The sequence below is a fragment of the Gymnoscopelus braueri genome (assembly GCF_963280865.1).
Source record: "Gymnoscopelus braueri genome assembly, chromosome: 2".
In the NCBI taxonomy this organism is placed as follows: domain Eukaryota; kingdom Metazoa; phylum Chordata; class Actinopteri; order Myctophiformes; family Myctophidae; genus Gymnoscopelus; species Gymnoscopelus braueri.
Window position 1 is genome coordinate 57,446,179 of NC_137604.1, and position 24,897 is coordinate 57,471,075.

At 42.6% G+C, this 24,897-nt stretch overlaps 2 protein-coding genes across 2 annotated transcripts in view; one reads left to right on the forward strand and one right to left on the reverse strand.

The window, feature by feature from the left end:
* The window catches only part of abcg2b (ATP-binding cassette, sub-family G (WHITE), member 2b), a gene marked incomplete at both ends in the record, with an annotated part of 28,473 nt that extends 18,703 nt beyond the window's left edge, over positions 1–9,770 (reverse strand). The window contains 6 exons of the mRNA XM_080443951.1: positions 481–632; positions 3,805–3,962; positions 5,499–5,654; positions 6,543–6,660; positions 8,103–8,162; positions 9,619–9,770. Coding sequence (XP_080300077.1) covers positions 481–632; positions 3,805–3,962; positions 5,499–5,654; positions 6,543–6,660; positions 8,103–8,162; positions 9,619–9,770 — 796 coding nt within the window. The remainder of the gene's footprint in view (positions 1–480; positions 633–3,804; positions 3,963–5,498; positions 5,655–6,542; positions 6,661–8,102; positions 8,163–9,618) is intronic.
* A 4,710-nt stretch (positions 9,771–14,480) lies between these two features.
* On the forward strand, positions 14,481–22,668 carry LOC308097821 (HUWE1-associated protein modifying stress responses-like). The gene is made up of 4 exons (XM_080445899.1): positions 14,481–15,023; positions 17,906–17,990; positions 18,566–18,837; positions 19,891–22,668. The coding sequence occupies exons 1-4, from the start codon at positions 14,783–14,785 to the stop codon at positions 20,127–20,129; spliced, it is 837 nt and encodes a 278-aa protein (XP_080302025.1). The 5' UTR covers positions 14,481–14,782; the 3' UTR covers positions 20,130–22,668.
* Positions 22,669–24,897: the final 2,229 nt, after the last annotated feature.

A 24,897-nucleotide genomic window follows, 5' to 3' on the forward strand; every position in this document is an offset into this window, starting at 1 on the left:
ATGCACCGCTGGCAAAATGTGGTCAGCAGAGCATCCTACTACTGTAGTAGAACTTTTCAACCTGTAGTGTTTGAGTGCAACGCTAGTTAGGGTGAGTTAGGGCGAACTAATAATAATAATGCTTTGATGACTGGCAGCGGTTCCGGTAGGAGACACAAAGTCTCCTTTGTGTCTCCTACCGCCCGCTACCGGAACCGCTGCTGGTCATCAAATTATTGGCTTAGGAATGGGACAAAAACAAAAACATATCCATGAATTCAAGTCTCCATGGGGTGACTAATCCATAGTAAAAAAAAGTAATTTTGGAGGTGAACTATCCCTTTAAACTCTCTATTCTGTATTAAACTGCTGTGTAATGTAACGATAAGATGGAAATGAGGACAGATAAATAGATGGAATGGATGCAAAATAATACCAAACATCCTTTTATGTAATGTTCATTCATAAATGCAAGCACACATGCATGTTTCATATACGTACCGAGCTTTGTGAAATATTCCAGGGCCTTGTCCGAGGCCCCTGCATACACCGTCTCTCCTTTGTGCATCAGCGTCAGGTGGTCGAACTGTTTGAAGATGGAGTAGCGTGGCTGGTGGATGGAGAGGATGACCGTCTTGCCCCGCCTAGACAGCCTATGTACATTTAAACACACACACACACACACACACACACACACACACACACACACACACACACACACACACACACACACACACACACACACACACACACACACACACACACACACACACACACACATACACACAGAGTTAAAAGGACTGGAGGGTCCAGGGAGTGCACATCATCTCGTTCACAAGCTAAAACTAGGAGCTTTTATCTGCCGCAACTGTGAGATACACAGTGGTGGACAAAGTACTCAAATTCTTTACTTGAGTAAAAGTACCAACACTGCAATGTAGAAATACTCTGTTACAAGTAAAAGTCTGGAATTCAAAATTTACTTGAGTAAAAGTACAAAAGTATTGGCATCAAAATGTACTCAAAGTAACAAAAGTAAAAGTACAAAAAATTTTGTTTGAAAATAGCAGATCTACAAGCTCACAACGGGTTGCGATGCGACGCGTTGTGTTATAGATTGGCTATTTTAACAACTTGGCTAGTTGTTATATATTTAGGTATAAAATAGGGCTAAAGTGGTTAATGTATGTTTCATAATATCATAATTTATATCTGAAAAGTAACTAACTAAAGTTTTCAAATAATTGTAGTGGAGTAAAAGTACAACATTTGCCTCTGAGATGTAGTGGAGTAGAAGTAAAAGTACAGAAAATGGGAAATACACCAGCAAAGTAAAAATTCTTCAAAAGTGTACTTAAGTACAGTACTTGAGTAAATGCACTTAGTTACTTTACACCACTGGAGATACATATGGTTGCTGTCAGGCAGAAATCTTGTACGTATATGTCGTTGCTGTCGGTGCAGAAACTTCCTATCTCTATAGTCTTACTTTTAGTGTTTTTAGCAGATGCAATCTGCTCTACAAAGAGACAGAGACATCGTCATCTGCGACATCTATTTCATCCGCGACACCTATTTGTCATTGGCTGTCCTGGCTGTCCTTCACTACTTTAAGCCAATGGGGAGCATTGGGGACACTTCCCCGTTTAAGCCAATGGGGAGACGGCCCGTCGTCCGCAGTACCACCCCTTCCGCCCCCTCCCCTCCCTGAGGAAATCAAGGCTTCTCAGTCCTGATTGCGGACTACAGACTAAATGCTAGCGTGCTTCCTCAGACCTAGTTGGACTATTAAGTTATTATTTGGCCATGTTCACCCTGACTTTAATCTTCGCTATTGTTGGGAAGACCTGTGTGTTGTCTAAGAAGGTTGCCAACACTTATATAAAAAACATAATTAGCGTTTAGCGGCGCACATTCAATGTGCCTCAACAACGGGGGAAATACCAAAACGCTCGCCCCAAAACGCTAGCGTGCTTCCTCAGACCTAGTTGGACTATTAAGTTATTATTTGGCCATGTTCACCCTGACTTTAATCTTCGCTATTGTTGGGAAGACCCGTGTGTTGTCTAAGAAGGTTGCCAACACTTACATAAAAAACATAATTTGCGTTTAGCGGGGCACATTCAATGTGGCTCAACAACGGGGGAAATACCAAAACGCTCGCCCCAAAACACAGTCGCCCCTGGGAAAATCCGGCGGTATTACAGGCAAATCTGCAGTATATAGAATGGGGGGCGAGTGTGTTTTGGGGTGAGTTTTTTTTTTTTTCTCATTTGTTTTCCGAGGCGAACTTGTCCGCCCAGCCCAATACTTATGGAATACTTTCATTGCCGTAAGCAAGGAAATACTTCGTTTTGTTGTTACTTTTGGGTAAATGTATTTATTAAGTAGTAATGTGTAATAATGTGTAATAAGCGGGATAATGCATGGGGAGGTAGTCATTATTGAAATTTAAAGCCCTTCAGGGCGATTAGGCGAGAAACAAGCAGGTCTATGATAACAATCACACACACACGCTGACAAGCCGCACACACACGGCGCGCACACACACACACACACACACACACACACACACACACACACACACACACACACACACACACACACACACACACACACACACACACACACACACACACACACACACACACACAATACAGCATGCATCTGCTAATAATATGACTGTCAAGTCATATTCATTCTTGTTTTTGTAAATTAACGCCCTACTTGATCATACTACTGCGTCACACAAAAGCATCAAAAGTAGCAGATCTGCAAGCTCGAAACGCGGCGCGAAGCGACGCGTTTTGTGCTTGTAGATCTGCTACTTTCGATATTTTGGAATCCTGAAAAGTAACAGTTTTTGACATATGAGGTTTGCACACACATGATCTGGTACTACCTAACTTTAGAAAAAACATGGTAAAGTTCTCATTCTACTGCTCTGCCACCAAAATGTGGAATACCCTGACACATCCATTAAAGGATGTGTAACACTGGTTTCTTTCAAAACTGGCCACGAAAAAGCATCTATCAGGAGACCAGAGAGTTTTGTTCATTATTATAGAGTTTGAAATTGTTGATGACATGTATTATTGTGTTATCCTTTTAGCCTTTTTACCAGCTTGCAAAGCACGCTGGTCTAAGAACAGACTGAGTCTAGTCAACACTTTCTCAACACTTTCTCGACACTTTTTCATCATTGGCTGTCCTTTAAGCCAATGGGGATACTTTCCCATACTCTGAAAGGGATGGTCTCGTCCTCCCAAGCTATGGTACTAGTCTAGACACGCCTCTCGCCTCTATGGCAGTGTTGCCAGATTCTGCGAGAGAAATAAGCAACAGGTCTAAGCCAATGGGGAGCCACTAGCAGTCTTGCCAGATTCTGCGAGACAAATCAGAGAAAACAGAAAGCAAGCTGGTATACATGCAGGGGTGCAATGCTCACTGGACGGCCTTGCACGGCATGCAAGAACCTATTTGACCAGGAGCACGCGCAGGCACACGCATAGATTTAAAACTACTTTAAATTCACACTTCAACAAAGTTTACAAAGGCTCCCGACTCACGCCAGGTACATTAACATAGGAATTAGCCTAGATGCATATCAATTGTCCATTGTGTGACCTATAGTGTAGGTGTTAAGCGACGTGTGCGTCACATCATTAAAATACAGTGCAAGCACATCCCAAATGAGCATAGCAACACTGTATACATGACTGAGTCATGTCTTGTTTAATGTCTTACTGTCAGGTGCTGTTTACATTCTGACTAATAAAGTATTCAATCAATCAATGAAAAATGCACGTGGCATGGTGTTTATACCTGTGCAGGAGGCTGATGATGCAGTTAGCAGTGTTGGAGTCCAGTCCAGTGGTCGGTTCGTCCAGGAACAGCAGGGAAGGAGCGGTGATGAGCTCCATCCCAATACTGCACCTCTTCCTCTCTCCGCCCGACACGCCACGCAGAAACTCTGTTCCTATCTGCACATGCACACACACGCACGCGCACACACACACGCACACGCACACGCACACGCACACGCACACGCACACGCACACGCACACGCACACGCACACGCACACGCACACGCACACGCACACACACAATTTAATTGGTCTTTCAAAAAGCCTGTGAGAATGTTAGTAACCCTGGAGTGGTTGAGTACTGCTATGATAGTCATTACAAAAGGAAGGCACCTGTTTATTGTTTGGATATTAGCACACTGAGGGTGCAGTCACACCCAACTTTGATTCTGCCTTTGAGGGAGGATTCTGCCAATGCTTTTCAATGGGAACGGAGCAGTTTGTTGCCATTTGAGGATTTCCGCAAAAATAAAAAGCTCAGGGGGGCCTTCTCAGTTCTTTCTTACATAATAATAATAACTTGAATTTACATAGCGCCTTTCAAGGACACTTTACAATGCAAAAAAATAAACTAACTATTTGCCAAAAGCCTGAGTAAACAAGTGTCTCTTCAGTGCGGACTTGAAAGAGTCCAATGTTGGCATCTGGCGAATCTCCATGGGGAGAGAGTTCCAGATGGCAGGGGCTGCCACACTGAAAGCTCTATCGTCGAGGGTCCGCTTATTGCTGTGAGGTATGGTGAGGAGCCCCAAGTCAGAAGACCTCAGGTCCTCGAGTAATCCTCGAGGAGGTCTGACAGGTACCGTGGGGCTAGGGCATGGAGAGCTTTATAGGTGACCTTACCTGCAGTAAACTAATACAATTGGACTGGATTTCTGTTCAATACAGCATATATTCTATTGGGTCCCAGTCAACAGAAACACAACAACACTCTCCCTGCAAAGAGTTCTGTAGCAGAGATTTAAATTCACCAGTCTATCAGACAGGCACACAAAACAGTGTCAGACCCGACTAACATTCTCCACCCAGAGTTGTATACGTACCTATGGATATAGTTTTTTCAAGATTCTCAACACTAAAGATAAGATAGATAAGATGTTTATTGTCACTGTATATGGAATATAGGACAACATTTCGTTTAGTGCATTCACTTAAAAACAAATAGCAGCATCAACAAAGAAATACAGATAGAGCAACATTACGCCATAAACTGTCACTGTCATAATATGTCACCATTGTCTGACGGTGTGTTAAAAGCTGTGCTGTTGAGATGATGATGATGATGGTGATGATGATGATGTATGACTTGGAACTGTGCAGTAAAGTATATCTTATCTTATAAGTCAAACCACGGTATCTAAATGGGTAAAGGGGTCTTTTTTGTGGGTCTTTTTTTACCCATGCCATGATAAAGGTGCAAAATACAATTACATTACATATGTACAAAAGAGATGGGAAAAGTACATTCACCGCCCCTTGTGGTCTCCTGGAAGATGTTTTTTCAGGCCAATTTTGAAAGAAACCAGCTGTTGAACATCCTCTAATCATGGATGGTGTCAGGACATTCCATTATGCATACTGTATGTAAACTATTCATGAATATGGCTGTGTGTGTGCATGCGACTTGCGTATGCTGTGTATATATATATATACCTTAGTGTTTTGACAGTCTGTCAGCCCCAGGTCTTTGATGATGTCGTCCACTCGTGTGTGTTTGTCCGAGGCGGAGTGCTGCTTGGGGTCCAGGCGCAGGTTGGCGCTGAACAGGAGGTTCTCTCTCACACTCATGGTGCCCATCATCACATCGTCCTGGAGACAGAGAGGGGTGGAGAGAAGAATAATGTAGGTCTGTGTGTGTGTGCGCCACACAGTGGTGGAAAGTAACTAAGTACATTTACTTAAGTACTGTACTTAAGTAAAATGGTGAGGTATTTGTACTTTACTTGAGTATTTCCAATTTCCAATACTTTTACTTCTACTCCACTACATCTCAGAGGCAAATATTGTACGTTTACTCCACTACAATTATTTGAAACCTTTAGTTACTAGTTACTTTTCAGATATAAACTATGATATTATAAAATATACATTAACCACTTTAGCCCTATGTTATACGTAGGCTATTTGAAAATAGCCGATCTACAAGCTCACAACGCGTCGCATCGCGACGCATTGTGAGCTTGTAGATCTGCTATTTTCAAATATTTTAGTACTCTTACTTTTGGTACTTTAAGTACATTTTGATGCCGATACTTTTGTACTTTTACTCAAGTAAATTTGGAATTCTGGACTTCTACTTGTAACAGAGTATTTCTATATTGCAGTATTGATACTTTTACTTAAGTAAAACATTTGAGCACTTTTTCCACCACTGGCGCCACAGTAATGTCCTCAGTGTTCATTAAATCCCTTTCTGACTCTGAGAGAGTTCAAGCTGTTGGGTGGAAACCTCATATGTCCAAAAGTGTTACTTTTCAGGATTCAAATTGAAAAGTAGCAGATCCACAAGCTCAAAACGAGCTCAAAGCTCGAGCTTGCGGATCTGCTACTTCAGATGCTTTTGTGTGACGCCGTAGTATGATCAAGTAGGGCATTAATTTACAAAAAAAACATGTGCGTGCGTGCGTGCGTGCGTGCGTGCGTGCGTGCGTGCGTGCGTGCGTGCGTGCGTGCGTGCGTGCGTGCGTGCGTGCGTGCCTGAACCACATAAGCAGAGGTGAGCCTGAGGTCGGAGGTGACGACCTTTCCGTCCACCAGGACACTTCCCTGGCGTAGCCCCGCAGGATCCTTCCTGCCTGCGATCACATCCAGCAGCCTGGGGGGGAAAGGGACAACAAAACAATGGTTCATTTATGAACCGTGCAATTACAACGGTGGTTCTCAAACTTTTTTCATGTTTTTTTTTTCTGTCTTCTGAATCATATATTTAATATTGATGTATATACTGTAAATGTATATTCCCAGCGCCCATACCCTAGGTGGGGTTGGCGAAAGGGCCTACTCTGTGTGGAGTTTGCATGTTCTCCCCATGTCTCCTAGGGTAGTTAATACCCTCACAAAAACATGTAGTAATCCTGGTCTCTATACTGCCTCCCCCATGACAGCCGGGGCGCCTGATGGAGGGGAAAGGAACTGGTTGGAATAATAAGGTGTTCCTTCCACGCGCTACGTCCCACCGGGGAAACTCCCCGCTGTCAGGTGACAAGAAGGTCAGTTGGCTCTCATGTATTGAAGGAGGCATGAGCTCGGCCCTGAGCTCCCTAGGTTGGTGGGGGGAGTGCAGTGCCCAGGATCACTTAGAAAATTGGCACCGGATAAAAAAAGGGTTACAAAATCGTGAGATCGTTGATTATTGTGTTCTGTATCTCGGCTACAATGAAAATGAGGGCCTGCCCCTCAACTGTACTACGAGTTGAAATAAAGGTTATGATTATATCAAGGAGCTCACAACGCTTCGGATGGCGACGTGATGACCCATTATTGTGAGCTTGTAGATGTATAGCGTTGCTGTCGGGCAGAAACCTCTTATCTCCATATTCTAACTTTAGAGTTTTTTTCGTAAATGAACGCCCTACTTGATCATACTACAGCGTCACACGAAAGCATCAAAAGTAACAATCTACAAGCAACGCGTTTCGAGCTTGTGGATCTGCTACTTTTGATGCTTTTGAATTTGAATCCTGAAACGTTATACAGTTATAGTCACGATATAGTGTTAAAGTGGTTGAACAAATTTTAGCTGGGGATCCCCCCTGGAACCCCTGCCTCAAGGACCACTGGGGGTCCCCGGACAGACACCACTTTGAGAACAACTGCATTTACATCAGTCCACGAAATGCTCCAGCACGCCAAAGCTATTTGATCTAAAATAAGGTTAAAAACCAATGAGGATCTATTGCAGCAATTTATTGGCCTATTTCTGCCTAGCCTGAGGCTAAGTGGGTCTTCGTGGAGCCTGCAGTGAAGATCTATTCCCTTTAATAAAGAAACAGTGGTTTGTTAATGTCACTGAATTGTTCCTTTTAACTCATGGTAATTAACCAAGTTACCATAATTAGCGATAGTGATTTGTAACTCACTTTTTTAACGTCTCAACTTTCCTTAAAACTGGTGATCAGCTGAAGCTGTGTGTGTGTGTGTGTGTGTGTGTGTGTGTGTGTGTGTGTGTGTGTGTGTGTGTGTGTGTGTGTGTGTGTGTGTGTGTGTGTGTGTGTGTGTGTGTGTGTGTGTGTGTGTGTGTGTGTGTGTGTTTCTTACGATGTTTTCCCACTTCCTGTTGGTCCCATGATGGCGTTCATGCCAGGTCCCATAATGCCACTGCAATAAACAATCATAGAATGACACAACACACGGTAGCTTGACCAATCAGGAACTATAACATATAAAAAGCATGTTCATACTGCACTTCTTTTTTTTTAAATAATAGCCACTTTTGCCTTCATAATTTGAGATCTACAGAAATTCTTCCATGGGTTTTCATGGCAGGTGTTTATAAATATATCCCCATGACTTATTAAACTTCAATTATACTTCACTGTGTTTCTCAGACAACATACCCTTGTCAACTGTCATAACTCATCATTTACAATTACAATTTAGGAGGCATTTAGCAGACGCTCTTAATCCAGAGCGATTTACAGTAAGCACGGACACCACAACACAACACAAGGTAATACATCAAATGCATAGAAATAGCAATATAATAATAAACGAATACATAAGTAAACCAAGAACCTATCATCAGTCTAACCGTAGAATAACCCCAAAAATCCATAATCTGTACATTGAAACTATACACACTAGAATCAACAACGACCACCTGGCATCTGTCTATATAACATTCTAGTTACATTTTAGCCTTTGCATAAGCCTGCTAGGTTGTCAAGGCTAGGGCAAGTGCTACGGGCTGAGGTGGAGTCTGAAGAGGTGAGTCTTCAAATTACGGCGGAAGATTATTTGGGAGTGAGTCTGCAGTTGGAGTTCATTCCATAGTTTGGGAGCCAGAAGGGAGAAGAGTCTGGGACGTGTGGAGCGCTGTCCCGGATGTTTTAGCGAAGGTTCTGACAGCTTCCCTATGTTAGCTGATCTGAGAGAGCGGGAGGGGTTGTAAGGGTTGGATCAGGCTTTGAAGATATGGGGGTGCCATTTCTTTGGTTGCTTTGTAACTATGATTTGAATCATATTGTAGTAGTTCATCAGATGGTACAACGATTTGGACTTGCTGAACAACTGAACACCATTCAGCCATCAATTATTCTATGTATGATTTTGGTGAAGTTTGACTTAAATCGTAAAAAAATCCTTTTAGAAAGTGATTTAAATGTATGCTTAACAATTTGAAGAAAAGCTATGGGAGAAGACAAGCTTCATTCCACAATCAAAGGGGGATCTCATTCCAGTTTTAAAGTGTTTTGAAGCGCTGTTAAAACTATCTATTCATTGAGAAATGCCAGGAGAGAATGCGCAACACGTGCCATTTGCTCACTACAGTATGTAACCTACTGTTACTGTATGCATGATGTCAGGTAGCTGATAACGTCGCTATAGCTTACAGTACAGTACATGCATCTCTCTCTCTCTCTCACACACACACACACACACACACACACACACACACACACACACACACACACACACACACACACACACACACACACACACACACACACACACACACACACACACACACACACACACACACACACACACACACACACACACACACACACACACAGTACAACAACTCACAGAGGTACGGTATGTGTGTACCTACCTGACATCTTTGAGGATGAATTTCTGTGGTCCTCTCCGGCAGAGACCTTTGCTCTCCCGGACGCAGTAATGCAGGTTACTGAACGTGACTCTGGGGCCGTGATCCTGAAAGCAGTCTTCAGGATCATGTTCACTCTGCTGCTCCTTAGCCATCCTTACACACCGTGTTACACACCACAAAGAAACACAATGACAACTGTTCACACAGAGAGAGAGGGACAGAGAGAGAGAGAGACAGAGACACACACAGAGAGAGAGAGAGAGAGAGAGAGAGAGAGAGAGAGAGAGAGAGAGAGAGAGAGAGAGAGAGAGAGAGAGAGAGAGAGAGAGAGAGAGAAACCTTTGGACTGACTCCTCACCCTTCACTTCATTCTAAGCCAATCACACTATAAACACTTATATATTATGGGCCCATAAACTGGGCCGTGACCCAGTCATGGGCCATAAAATACTGTACTTTTTTGGCTGGGATGGAAGTCATCAGTGCTGGTTTAAGTAAGCCTCAATAACTCTCAACCCAAATTGTCCAGACAAAATGTATTGTATTGTATTGTATGGGACAATACATGTGTTGTGTTGTCGGTCTAAAACAATTACACAAAACTTAGAAGTAGCCTTAGCCTATTTGAATCAAATGTCTTTTAACCAACGATATTGTACAGGCCTACTTAGTTGACCCAGGTCCCCCAAGGTTAATCCCTCTACACCGAATCTCTTCGACTGAAAATAGCTGATCTACAAGCTCACAATGCATCGCAATGAGGTGTGAGCTTGAAAGATCTGCTATCTTCGCTTAAAGTAATACTAGGTAACTTTTTCAATAAAACTAAAGTTAAATTGTATATCTTTTGTGAGTGGCAAATGTTTCACAACACCCACTCCATGAATTTCACCCCCTAAAGCCTTTTATTTATATATTTGTTGCCAGACCCAGGGGGTCTGTCTTCTGTTCGGTCCCCCTCTCCAAACGTTTTCGTCCATACAGGGGCATAAAGGAGGTCTGTCTTCTGTCCTCTTTTTGATTGGCCAAGCTTAGCGTGACGTAGTGCTCTGATCTTTCAACCACTAGGGGTCTGGCAGTACCAGGTCTCCTGGTTCCCTTTTTCTAGTTTCTATTAAACGGTGTCGGGGGAGACTCTCCCGCGAAAATGACGTCATCTGGCCAGAAGCGGAAGCGGAAATGCACCGGTTTCCTGTTTGGCCAGGAACTACCGCACCGGTTTCCTGTTTGGCTAGGAACTACCGCGCTAATAACAAAAAGGAAACTCATGCTGATTTTAAGAGATTGTATGATTTGAAGATCGAAAAACAACAGAAAAAGAAAACATAGCTCACGGTAACTAAAGCTCCACTGGCTAAGAGAAACGATCCACAGATCGTATAAAACAATTAAAATAACGCTTTTTGAAACGCTTCCGTCTTCCGGTGAAAACAAATGGAATTCTGGGTAACAGAGGAATAAACGAATGGCCTGCAGTGACGGTAATGACCAGCAGAGGCTGCTAAAAATCGTTATTTGTGGACCTGCATTGTATAACTATAATGTTCGCCCCCAGAATATGGACGTTGAATATATTGTCTATCCCTAGAGGGTGCCTTTGTTCACTTATTCAACTGAAAAGGGTAAAGGTTCACAGAATTGTTGCACACCAGTTTAGCCTTTTGGCAGGTGCCATGGAGAGAAGACTGCTATACTCCTATCAGAATATGTCAAAACTCCACAAAACACAGCAACAACGTAGAAATACAATTCCATATTAACCACTTAAACTCTATGTATACTTAGTTGACTGGAGTCCCCCACGGCTCTATACTAGACCCCCTCCTGTTTTCGCTCTACACTAAATATCTTTGCCTAACATAGCCTATCTACAAGCTCACGCATCGTGAGCTTGTAGATAGGAGATATAGGATAAAAATGGGCAATGTGATCCATTGCCGTTCCATTAATTTGTAGTTTACATAGTTTTCAATACTGAAATTATTGTATCTCAGTACAAACGTTACTGAGCTATCTGAAGGGGGGGGGATAAACAAGTTCAACAGTTCAACACATCAACACGGCATTATAAGGTAAATCAGGTCAATTCAATATAGTCAATGAAATCCCCCCTCCCCAATAAAAATGTTAACAAAACTAAATAAAATAGAAAAAAGCAGATTAATCTATGATAGATTAATCTGCTTTTTTCTATTTCTAGATCTACAACCTTTAGTGCGTATAATGTCAAGCAGATAGATCATCTATCTGCTTGACAGTATTGGATCTACAAACTGGTATGTTAACAACTTAAGCTCCAGTAAAGTAAAAAATCACACCCTGTGTGAAGTGGGCGGTGTCTTGCTAGCTAATCACAATACCGAATGGAGTCGATCAATCATGTACAAAGGATAAATACATTTATTGAAACACTCTTTATGATGGACAAAACCATAACTTGAAAAAAACCAATTTATGTTTTTTTTCAAGTTATGGTTGCTTATATAGGGCTATGCACATGTGTCATGTGACACTGGCCAATCACAGTCCTGAATAGGCTGTGATTGGCCAATCACAGCGCAGGATAATTGTACAAATTTCCAAACTTCACTTTTAGGGGCGGTTTCACTGCCCAAGATATTTGTACATTTTTCCAAATCTCACTTATAGGGGCGGTTTCACCGCCCAAAAATCACACCCAGTGTGAAGTGGGCGGTGTGGTCACAGTGGTCATCACAGTGATGGAAGAAAGTGATGGAAGAAGTGATGGAAGAAACCATAACTTTAAAAAAACAAAATTATGTTTTTTTTAAAGTTATGGTTTCTTATATAGGGCTATGCACATGTGTCATGTTTCCCTAGCCAATCACAGTCCTGAATAGACTGTGATTGGCCAATCACAGTGCAGGGTTAGGGGGGTACATTTGTGGCCAATCACAGCGCAGGATTTGGTGTGCAAATATCCAAACCTCACATATAGGGGCGGTTTCACCGCCCAGAAATACCTCAAATTGTACACTTTACACCACTGCTAACTGCATCATGCATGTCTTGTGCTGAGGCTGATGGCATTAAAGGACTGAAAATAAAAGTGAGGGGATCATTAAACAGAGATGAAACTCTGTTTTCCTGGAATAAGCACAGTTTCTAAGAAGAAGAAGGAGTACAGCTGTTTGTCTCCAGACAAAAGAGGTAGTTTCACTTTAAAATGCGTCATCTAAATGTCATCACATCACATCCTATTGAAGATGACATTTAGACCAGCGTGATCTAATATGAGAGTGACGACACTAGCGTCGACTCCCATTGCAAGAAGAATGGAATGTGGAAATGCTCGTTCTATCTCAATGAGGAAGTTCCAATGTTTGGAACTATAGCCCATAGCCAGTGGCGTAAAGTAACTAAGTACATTTACTCAAGTACTGTACTTAAGTACAGTTTTGAGGTACTTTTACTTTACTGGAGTATTTCCAATTGTCTATAATTTTACTTCTATTCCACTACATCTCAGAGGCAAATATTGCACTTCTACTCCACTACAATTATTTGAAAACTTTAGTTATTAGTTACTTTGCAGATATAAAGTATTACATTATAAAACATACATTAACCACTTTAGCCCTATTTTATACCTAGGCTATTTGAAAATAGCCTATCTACAAGCTCACAACGCGTAGCATCACGACGCGTTGTGAGCTTGTAGATCGCTATTTTCAAACATTTTAGTACTTTTACTTTTGGTACTTTAAGTACATTTTGCTATCAATACTTTTGAACTTTTACTCAAGTAAACTTTGCCCTTGATTCACGATGTGAACGATCTGTTTCATAACTGTAATTGCTTTAAAATATGTTTTAAAAGAAGGTCGATGCACACCTCTAAGGTTAGGGCCAGGTGCGTATAGGACAAACAGGAAGGTTCAAAGGTTCAGAAAGGGATCTTTGATAATATCAAATATCAAAGAAAGAGTTCCCGCACGCTGTCTGGAACTTGCAAAAAGAAAAAACTCTCTTCATAAAGAGTTTTTCGCAAGTTCCAGACAGTCATTGTGCGGGACTCTTTCTCTGATATTTGATATCAAAGATCCCTTTCGTAACAGTAACTGTAACATTAAGTCAGTGTTTCTCACTGTACCCCCAAATTGATACGTATGAGGCCGCGACCCGCCTTTGATTTGTTGCCAGGGAATCATTCCCATAAGAGAAGATCTTAGTAGTTAGATTTAGTACAGAATCAATTCTACAATTGTCTTGGGGAGAGGGAAGCCTAGTATTCTTATAGACTACTCAGTACTCAGTATCAGAATATGGTGCTTTAACCTTTTAACCAAAAACGTTCAGTTTTAACCAAAGAATATCACTTTAACTATAAAGCTTAAATATACTCAGGAGGGACTTTCAAGACTTTAAAAATCTTTGTGTTGGAAAGTTGGAATTAAAGACATTTGTGATTTGGATTGCTACACTTTGGAAGAACCTGTCTGAGCTCTGAATAAATGGGAGTGTTAAACTGTAAGCCTGAATTTAATTGATATCTTATTGATAATTTTGGCATCAGTTAGTTTGATCACTTATGTAAAATATTACTGATAAATGAATGAATGAATGATTAAAACAAATACTTATTTATATAATTACTTTATTAATTAAAGTATTTATTTAAAAATACAGGAATAAGTATTAGGCTACTTCTTCTTCTCACAAACATTGCTATTCTGAGCTTGTCTATTTTTTCAAAAAACACTCATCCAATCGCCTTTCGAGGACGACGCACCGAGAACCCGCCCCCAGGCATCCGTCGCGGCCAATGGCGTTGGCGTATCTCGGGAAAACGGGCGTGGCCAGCTAACAAGCATGGTGAGGTGTTTTGGAGAAATGCGGTGATGTGTTGTCATCACATTCCTGACTGTCTGTGGAAGAGAGCGGACACCCAGAGAGAGACCAGCACAGCACACATCATCTGAGACAATGCGGCTCTGACGACAAACTTCTCGGGATATTATTATTACTAATACTCGATATCTCATCAAATCCATTTAAAAGGCGACAAGAAGACCCCCCCCCAAAAGACGCTTTTAGTCTAAATTTTCAGCGTATTATAAGGAAGGAAGCGTCGGTTCAAGCTAGTTTTTCGCTAGCATTAGCATATTAGCACGACCACCGACCAACGCGACCGAGCCAAGCCATGGCCGATAAGAAGAACACCAAGCCGGGGGAGGAGGTGGAAGGCGAGGCGGAGATCCAGGAGCACGGGCCCGAACACTGGTTCTCGGCGTGGGAGAGGCAGTGCCTGGCCGAGCAGCAGGATGCCTCCGGGCCGCTGCGGCTGGACGACGAGGCGGAGGTCCTCCAGGCGGAGCAGAGCCAGCAGCAGCTGTGGAGCCTCTTCCAGAACTCCGCTACCGCCGTGGCTCAGCTCTACAAAGGTTAGCCACTTAGCTTAGCATTTAGCCTAGCACCTCTTCCAGAACTGACTGCTACAGCCGTGGCTCAGCGCTACACAGTTTAGCCGCTTAGCTTAGCATTAGCCTAGAACCTCTTCTAGAACCACCGGGGCTCAGAGCTCTACAAAGGTTATCCACTTAGCTTAGCATTAGCCTAGCACCTCGTCCAAGAACTCAGCTGCTACCACCGTGGCTCAGAGCTATACAAAGGGTAGCTTAGCATAGCAGGAGGCTAGCCCGTTAGCCTAGCTGTGGGGAGCTAATGCTCGGCGTTGCCATATTTGTGAGAGAAATACGTGTAAACTAGGTTCTGGTAAAACATACCCCAAAGAAGCAACTTTTGGTAGGCCTCAAGCACCTTTAAACCTGTATGCGTCAGCTATTTGAAAATAGCCGAGCTTGTAGATTTGCTATTTTCAAAAACATCTTGGGGATAAAAGTAAAACATTTGAACTCAAATCCTGTATGGGGTCCCTGGCACAAAATGTTTTCAGATGGGGCTACGCGGACAATAACATTAATTGGGTGGGTCCTCGACTTGAAAATATATATTTTTTTAAAAACACTGGTTTAAATAACATTAGGAAACAAGCCCAAAATAAACAATTACACTTCCAACAACTACAAACCCCCCCTAAAAGCTACTTTACAGGAAAAACAAGCCCACAACGTCGCTTATAATAAGCAGACATGGCAACACTGAGAAGTAGCTAGCTAGCAGGAGGCTAAACCCTTAGCCTCTGTGTGAAGCTAATAGTTGTGTGTTTATTAGGGTGGGGGGTTAAGTCACACAACGTACGACGGCGTCGCACGCCGAAAAAAGCGGACCTATAACTCAAGAACACATGTACATGATATAATAATTCTATAAGAGTGTCTTTTGGGTGACAGAGCTGGGACTAGATGGAACAGCTGACCCCCACCCTTCCCCCTAAAAGCCGAATTATTTATACTACGTCGTACGATGGTGTCGCTTGCCGACAACAACAGCTGATAGATTGATCTCCCACCAAACCCAAATAATGACGGGCTCACATGTTAATGTTATTAACACGGACTGAAAAAAGAGGCCTTTTAACTTAACATTGATCTCGTCAAAATGGCGTTGGAAGCAGCAGGGAGGAGTTCCTTATCTGAGTGAAAACAAGTCTGTTTGGGTGACGGGGGTTTGAACCCTAGTGCTGCGGTACAGGGTGGTCGCTGCTTCATGTGATTTCACTGGAGGGGGTTTTGTGTTTTGTTTTAAAGCTATTCGAACCGTTTCCTTCTCCCGCACCTTCTTCTTTGGGCTTGATGGTTTGTTGCATTGTTGTGAAGCCCCTAGAAGAACAAAATGGCGAACTGGGGGATTATCGTTATATGTTTTGCTTGCTTCTAATGTCACATCCCGAGGTGTTTGGCAGAGCCGATGTTCCTCTTGCCCTGGTGGGGGTTTTATTGGGGGGCGTGGGGTTCTTCTTGGCCTGGTTCGGGGTTCTCCTTGCCTTGGTGGTGGGTTGTTGTTGGGGAGTCAGGCTTCCTGACCTGGGGGGAGGTGGGGTGGGGGTGTCTTTTGCCCTGGTGGGTGGGGTTGGGGGGTGCGTAGGCTGGTCTTGCCCTGGTTGGGGGGAGGGGGGGTGTAGTGGTTGACGTGCTCTGTGATTTGACACGGAGCAAGGCGTGGGGAACATCTGAGACTGACTGCTGACTTGAGCAACAACTGCTAAGGCTGGCCCTGTACAAGCTACTATAAAAAATATAGCTAGCTAAGCAACTAGTTACTCTGCCTTCATAAAAAAGAGCTACGTTAAAAGCTCTCTTTGAAAATGAGTAGCAAGCTACACTACAAGTTATTTAGTAAAAGTATCTAGCTACATTGTAACTACTTATACTCTAAACAACTGAAAAAATACATAGTTTCACCCACTTTACACCTGTAAACCTGTAATGTGACGACAAAGATTAGACAAGCTAGATTCTGACAACTTTTTTACATAATGCAGTTGGTAATGTGGCTGCATATATGATGTGACAACATTGAGTGAATAAGACGCCACAAATGGATGGAGATGAAGAGCGGTTTCTCCCTATGATGATGACAAACTGCACTCAAACTCATCGTAGCTCTACAAAGCTATTTATGTTGATTTGATGTGCCACTGAAGATATAGTGATGTAGCTCTAGTCCAGCTACATGGTAAAAAAATTAGCTCAAAAGCTACTCATCATTCTGAAAGTAGTGACGCTTCCGTCAACAAGCTACGGGAAATGTAGTTAAGCTAGTAGCTTTGCTACCTACAACCAACCTTCTGCCCAGCACAGTGAATAATAGACGTGGTGTAATGATGGTGCAGACCACTAACTTAGTGTGTGAGTTTGTGTGTGTATATAGTCATAATAATAGCAACAAGTTTATCATTTTCATTCATAAGAAGGAAATCCTGAGAATTGACTCAATGGCTGCTTCTCTGTGACTGAGAATATTTATAATGGAACCTGCGTGTTCAAATTAGGTGTAAATTAGGTGTAGAGTTTAGTTTTAGGATCATATGGTCATTCATTTTTATCAACGTTAAGCCCATGCTTGCTTTAGCGTATTTGCTTGTAATTGCTTGGGCCTCGCAGTGTTTGAAACTGCAGTTTAATTTGATTACATTGATTTGAGAGTTTGATTAGTGCGTCATAGGCACTAGACTAGTAGGTCAATCAATTTCTATACTGTCAATTGCTATACTGACTAGCTTCTTAAATGGTTGACTTCAATTACTGTAATACTGTAAATCGCTCTGGATTAAGAGCGTCTGCTAAATGCCTAAACTGTAATTATTTAGTTTTTTAAATCTCATAATCCAATTGTTTCTCTTTTTTTTAAATGTCATTAACAGATCGTGTATGTCAACAACAAGGCCTCTCTCTGTGGGTGCCCTTCCAGAATGCAGCAACAGCTGTCACTAACCTATACAAAGGCAAGTACAAATTACACCTCAATGCCAGCCTGGAGTTTGGTTTAGTGCAGTGGTTCTCAACCAGTGGTCCTTGAGGGGGTTCCAGGTGGTCCCCAGCTAAATGATGGAGAGTTGGTAACCAAATGGACCCTTATAGATCTTTAACTCTTGAGAGAGTAAAATATACCCTTACGGGTCCATTTGGTTTCATTTTACACTCTCAAGAGTTAAACATCTGCATTACTTAATTAAAGGATTGTTATTTTGATCGTTTGCCTGTTATCTCTCCTATGGTACCACATCAATACAGCATGGAATTGTGGACAATCGTATACAACGATGACAAAATATAAAAAGTTTGGGGTCTGAGAGGCTAAATCTCATCAAATGTTGGTCCGTGGCTCAAATGCTGGAGAAAAAAATGGACCTCGATATGAAAAGGGTTGAAAACCACTGTTTAGTGTGTGGCACCCATTTCTGTCATCTCTGTACATGGCATAGTACCTACCACTAATGACTTGAATTGTACATGGACTGTTGTTTAAGTTGACTTAATTAATTGGTGAGCATTTCTCTTGTCCCATGTACACCTCCAGAGAGTATGGAGGCTCACCAACGGAGCTATGACCTGGGCATCCAGATCGGTTACCAGCGCAGGAATAAAGAAGTGCTGGCGTGGTTGAAGAAACGCAGAAGAACCATCAGGCGAGAGGACCTCATCAGCTTCCTCTGTGGCAAAGCACCGCCTCCACGCAACGCTCGGGCCCCGCCCAGGGTCTCGGTGGTGTCTACCAGCCGGCCGTCGGCCCCGGAGACCGGCAGCTCCATAGAGACCGACCTACAGCCCTTCAGAGAGGCCATAGCGCTACACGGTGGGTCAACGTGACACGCATGGGATTAAAGTGCTCAGAAGCCAGCATATCTACAAGTTGTGACTCATTGAGAGCTTCTAGATGGGCTATTTTTGGTTATTATTTGAAGTGGTCAAACCAGTGTGATCTAATATGAGAGTGACACTAGCCTTCCCATTGTAAGAATGGAATGCGGAAATGCTTGTTCTATCTCAATGAGAAAGTTCCAATGTTTGGAACTACAGCCCCATAGCGGCCCGCTTTGAGGCGAGATCAAAGCATGACGGAACTCAATCTGTGATTTCTTCACCTGGTTGGCACTATGTAGAACAGCAGGAACAGTATTGCTAAAACATAATTTTACATATTGTGTTAATTGTTTAGGAATCAGCGCTAGTGTGGAGAGCGCCTTTCATACTGTTTCACAAATCGCACATTAGGACTTGGCTCATGCAAACATTTTCAGTTGTGAGATTTTATTTTAGCTTTAATCCTTGTCCACTATTGGCTGTGTCTTATTTACAAGGGGAAGATCCCTATCACCCGGTACCTTCGTAATGTTTTTTATTGGCTCCATAGTTGGAGCTAAAACCTCCACAGTCCAGTCCATGCCGGTTTCAGTAGCCATCAGAATCCACAACCAAACTTGACCACTAAGTTTCTGCTGCTGTTGACATTTGTGTCTCTTGCTCCCTTATTTCCGAGACACAAAGAAGGCTTTGTGTCGGAACCGCTGCCGGTCATCAAATTATTGGCTTAGGAATGCAAACACAAAAACATTTCCATGAATTCAAGTCTCCATGGGGTGACTAATCGATAGAAAAAAAGTCATTTTGGGGGTGAACTATCCCTTAAGACGCGTTTTTTTGAAGGATAACTGTTGAGATCGTACTCAAGACTGTTGATTGTCCAGATACTCACTGTTGACAGATGCATAATGCATATATTAATTCTCATATTCACTGTTGATGGACTGTACACACATCCATTATTATACTCATTGGTGATAGCCCATAGATGTATGTATACATGCATAATAAATTGTATAACTAACTTGGCTTGGTTCCTCTCCAGGGTTGAGCGGGGCCATGGCCGGCATCTCCGTGCGCTCCGGTCCACCGGGCTCCCCAACACACCCCGCCCAGCCCCTCAGTCGCCGCCGGAACGGTCTCCACGACGTCGACCTGAACACCTTCATCGCCGAGGAGATGGCGCTTCACTTGGACGCAACGGCCAATCGCAAACGAGGACCGGCGCCCTGCAGTGATGTCATTACAGACTCACCTACTCATAAGCGCAACAGGATGCTCTGAGCTTCTGAACTCTTGCCCGCCCACACGCCACGACCCCTCCTCCTCCTCTGTCCTGTCCTCAGTGGCCGAGTTTTGGACAACCCGATGAGGACTGATGTCTTCGGCCAGCCAATCAACTCCTTCCTCGTCTTTGTTGCTGCAATGCTGCAAATAAAGAAACACAAACTTATATAACAACCCACTCATCTCTCCTCCATTCTGTTTTAACCCCACCCTCGCTCCTTGCATCTAGTTTTTTCTCACCCATCCTGTCTGTCCCTCTCATCATGTCCCCCCCCCCCCCCATTTGATTTCCTACATAATAAATTTTAATAGGATTGTAAGGGAGCACAAACATGCCACACTTGAGATTGTGACCCCCGCAGACAGAGCACTGCATTTAGAAGCCACCCACCCCACCCACCAGGCCATAACTCCCATGGCACAACATCTGATAAATCGGATGAACTGGGCTGTTGTTGCCTTTATGTTCTCACTCTTCTCTCCTTTTTATATCACTTTGTTTCATTCTTCAAACCCTATGTACTTCCTCCTCTTCTCAGTGAGTGTTCTGGCCAAACCAGACTGGACTGAAACCCAGGCCAAGAGTGTGTGTGCGCGAGAGCGTGTGTGTGTGTGCGTGTGTATGTGGAGAGGGGTCCTGAGATGTCACACTGCCTTCCTGTTTAATAGCCCTCCTCCAAAAACGCTAGTCAGCGTGTGTGTATCTCAATCTGCTGCTGCTCTGTGTGTGTGTGTTGGCGTCTCTCACAGCAGAACTGCCACTTAACTGTGTTTTACTCGTCTTTGCCTTTAAGGACGCTGCTAACTCTGGTCATTGTGGGGACGATGAGAGCGCGTGCGTGCGAGAGGTTCTGGCACATTTTTTTTCAGCACGATCTTGACTGAATTTTATTTTGTTTGTTCTTGAAATGCATTTTTTTCCCCCCCCCTTTTTTTTTTCTTACACTCCCCGCCCCTGTGTATTTGCAGCCCAAAACCAGGGTTTGATCACAAAGCAGGATAGTCTTAAGTTGAACTTATAACACACATGTATTATAGGCTGACCTTTTTTACAAAAGGGGACAGGACCTTGAAAAGCAAAATATAATGGGATTGATTGGCAAGTTGTCCCGAATTCTGAGTGGAGATGTGTTAAACATATCAGTTATGGGTACATACGTTGAGGCTATTGAAAAGAGGTACTTAGAAAGGGGTAGTCACAGAATTATAATTTATAATGACATTATTTTAGATCTCTCATCCTTATTCAAAAATACAAAACACTCTAAAATGTTGTTTCCTTTTTACAATTTTTCAAAATACACCTGTATCATGCTTGATTTTTATTTTTTCCTTTTTTGTGTCAGTCCTTGCATAAAGAGCTCTGACAATCACTTTTACCAACAATGAAAATGTTTGAAATCATGTTTTCAATTTTATGTGACGGGCCTGCCATACTGTTTACACTGGGAATACACTGATTGGGCCTTCAAGTGCATTTACCACCCATCAGTTTCTCTTAGGCCAGTTGTTCTCAAAGTGGGTTCCTTCTTGAGGGGGTTCTATGGACCCTTACGAGTCTCTAACTCTTGAGAGTATGCACATTGCCATTTGGTTCCATTTGTATACTCTCAAGAGTTATGGGGGTCCTTGAGATTAAAAAGTCTGAGAACCACTGCTCTAGGCCAGTAGTTCTCAAACGTTAACATTTCAAGGACCAGTTTGTTATGCAATTAGGCCCCCATAGGCCCCCATAACTCAAGAGTGTACAAAAATCGTGTCCTCCGGTGTGTTTTGTCAGGTTTAGCTTTGTTATGATGGCGGGCTGGTGTTTTATATTCTCCAGTGGTATCATCTCAGTGCTGCGTCGTTCACTCTGCGTTTTCTCTTCACAGTTGGACCAGGAAACTGTCACCTGTATTTCGACTTGTGGGAGACAGATGGTCATCTTATAGCAAATCATCAATTGTCGCGTGATTTTTTTTTTGTCTTTGTCCAAGCGCCCCCCCCTGTCCAATAATTTAGCCCATTTGGTTATATTTGTACACTCTTGAGTTACAAACCTGTAAGGGGTCCATTTGGTTCCTATAACTAAGTAATTTAGACCCTGGGGGGGGGGGGGGGCCCTGGACCACACCTTGAGAACCATCACCGCCCTAGGCTAACACAGGAGACAATGCCACTGTCAACGCTGGTGATCCTACCTTTTTAGATCTACAACGTAGTCTTGGCCGATCGATGCCTGTGATATTTCCCTTTTTATTCTTCTTGCTTTGCTAGAGGGTTATTGGGCTTGATGGCTGAATTAGGCTCAAAGTCACTTGAATTTTTCTTGTCTCGCCCATCATCTAGGAGAGAGCTGCAAAACTGATTTAAACACTGCTTTGTGATACGGCCTTGTCTAAAGTGTGTGTGTGTGTTTATGTATATATATATATATATAACATGTAGGTGCTGTTCTGATTATATATATGTGGTACATATTGTAAAAAGAAAAAGTGCAGATCCATCATGATGTACAATACTGATTCTGACATTAAAGAGAGAGAAAAAAAGTGTTTAACTATAGCCCTGCCTCCTTTGATATATATTTTTTTCTGCGTATTTGATCTAAAAAGGACTTACTGGTGCTTTGCATCATCTCTTTTGCTGCACACATCATTTGAGTTCACAGCGGGTTACCACACTCTCCCGACAAGGGGATGCGTTTCTCTCAAATACCAGCGGGTATACTTTTAATAAAGCAAAGATCAAGGATGACATTGATACTATCAATTCAAGCTTTACCCACATCATCTGAGGCCACTTGTCTGTTTTTTTAATTGCATTGTTCCCCTCTCGTTTTCTCATGTCTTTTTGTCTAAACCCCATGACATGGCTGGGTAACAGCATATGCATTTTAACGAGTTCCACTTAATCTATTTCCAGTTATCAAAGAATGTGAAACGATATAGGCTTTTGTCTCGAGAGGTAACCGAACTCTCAAACTTTTCCCACTGCTATGTGTGGTGCATGAGCAATGTCCGGACAGATATAACCAGCTAAGTTGGGCCAATTTCAAAGTAGTACCTGATTTCTAACACACGGTGGCGACACAGTCTGCACTTTGGCATCCTGTACAAATAATGGTAGAGGGAAGAGCCAACATGTCAAAATAATACATGGACAAGCTTAACAAAAAATGGTAATCCATTCTCACAGACCAACTATCATTTTCTAACAAAGTACTGGAGAAATGTCTTGTTCCAGGGTGTTTTGTTTTGTGTGCAAGAAGTCTTTAGATTCCAAATGGGATTGTTTTGTTTTGTTTGACTGGGATGAGTCACGACTAAAATGTTCTTCTTTCCCTTCCAGCTTGAAAGATTATACTGTAGATGCAGTTATTCATTATTGTGAAGACGGTAGACTTACTCTAAACTCACTGCTGTTAAAACAATCAATCCAGACAAAATTGGGGGAAAAGAGAAACATGACAAAGAACAAAAACGTTCCTCCCAGTGCATTTACACAATGTGATTTAGTATGAGAAGATGGAGGGGCGCCGATGGTCTAGTGATTAAGACGCACACCACATATAGGCTCTAATGCAGGGTTCGATTCCAGAGCCCGACGGCCTTTGCTACGTGTCACTCCCTGTCTCTCTCTCCCTGTTTCCTGTCCTATCACTCATATCTTAATATGAGAAAATAGGATCAGCAACCATTAAGTAGAGGTTCTTTAATTTGTTCCATTAGTTTGAAACATATGGTACAGCTAGGGTTCAACAAAGAACAGGACAAAACAGAACGCAATTCTTCATTGTATGACAAAAAGTGAAAATATCTACAAGCTCACAATGTGTCACATCGCGATGTGTTGTGACCTTATAGATCGGCTATTTTTGCTATTTCTGACCCCCTAAACTTGAGGTTTAATGCGGTTGACAAACATCTTTCATTAAATAGTGATGACATCAGAGATAGATAGCAAAAAACATATCGGTCTACATTTCCCAACTGTAAATGCATGTATTTAATACAGTCTAACCCGAAGCAGGGATAAAGAATTCATGACCAGAGAGGGGATATCAAAAGCAGATTCCCCAATCCCCCCAACAAATCCAACCCTGCCGACAGGCCCTGATGGGAGATTGGAGATGAGCAGTGGTAGAAATGAACTAAGTAGATTTACTCAAGTACAGTACTTAAGTAAAATTTTGAGATGCGTTTACTTTACTGGAGTATTTCCAAGCTCAAGCATAAGCTCACAACGCATCACAACGTGTTGTAGATCAGCTATTTTCAAATAGCTGATTTTCAAATAGCTGATATATAAAATGGGGTTAAAGTGGTTAAACGGATTTCGATGCGTTATAATCTACCCCCTGGAATCCCCCCAACCAAGGACCCCTGGGACCCCACTTTGAAAACCACGGATTGTACTATTGTACTAAACCAGATGTACTTTATGTTGATTAGGCTACAAATGCTAAGCATGTTATTAGATCTAGAGAACCAACTAATGGCTCATACATTATGCAAATCTCACGAAGAGGTTTAGTGTACAGTGAAAAAAGAGCAGGCCATGTACCGAGCCAAGCGTCAAGTTTACAAAGTATTGAGGGTTTAAGTCGTTAAATGTCTGAAAAAACACATTTAACAACATGTAGTGGGGGTCCCTGCTTCATCCCTCTCTCAGCTAAGGGGTCCTTGGCCTAGACCCAACATATCACTAGCGACAACGAAGTCCGGCAAAAGATCAGCCGAGCCATCGGCACCACATGATGACCTGCTTACCACTGTTATAA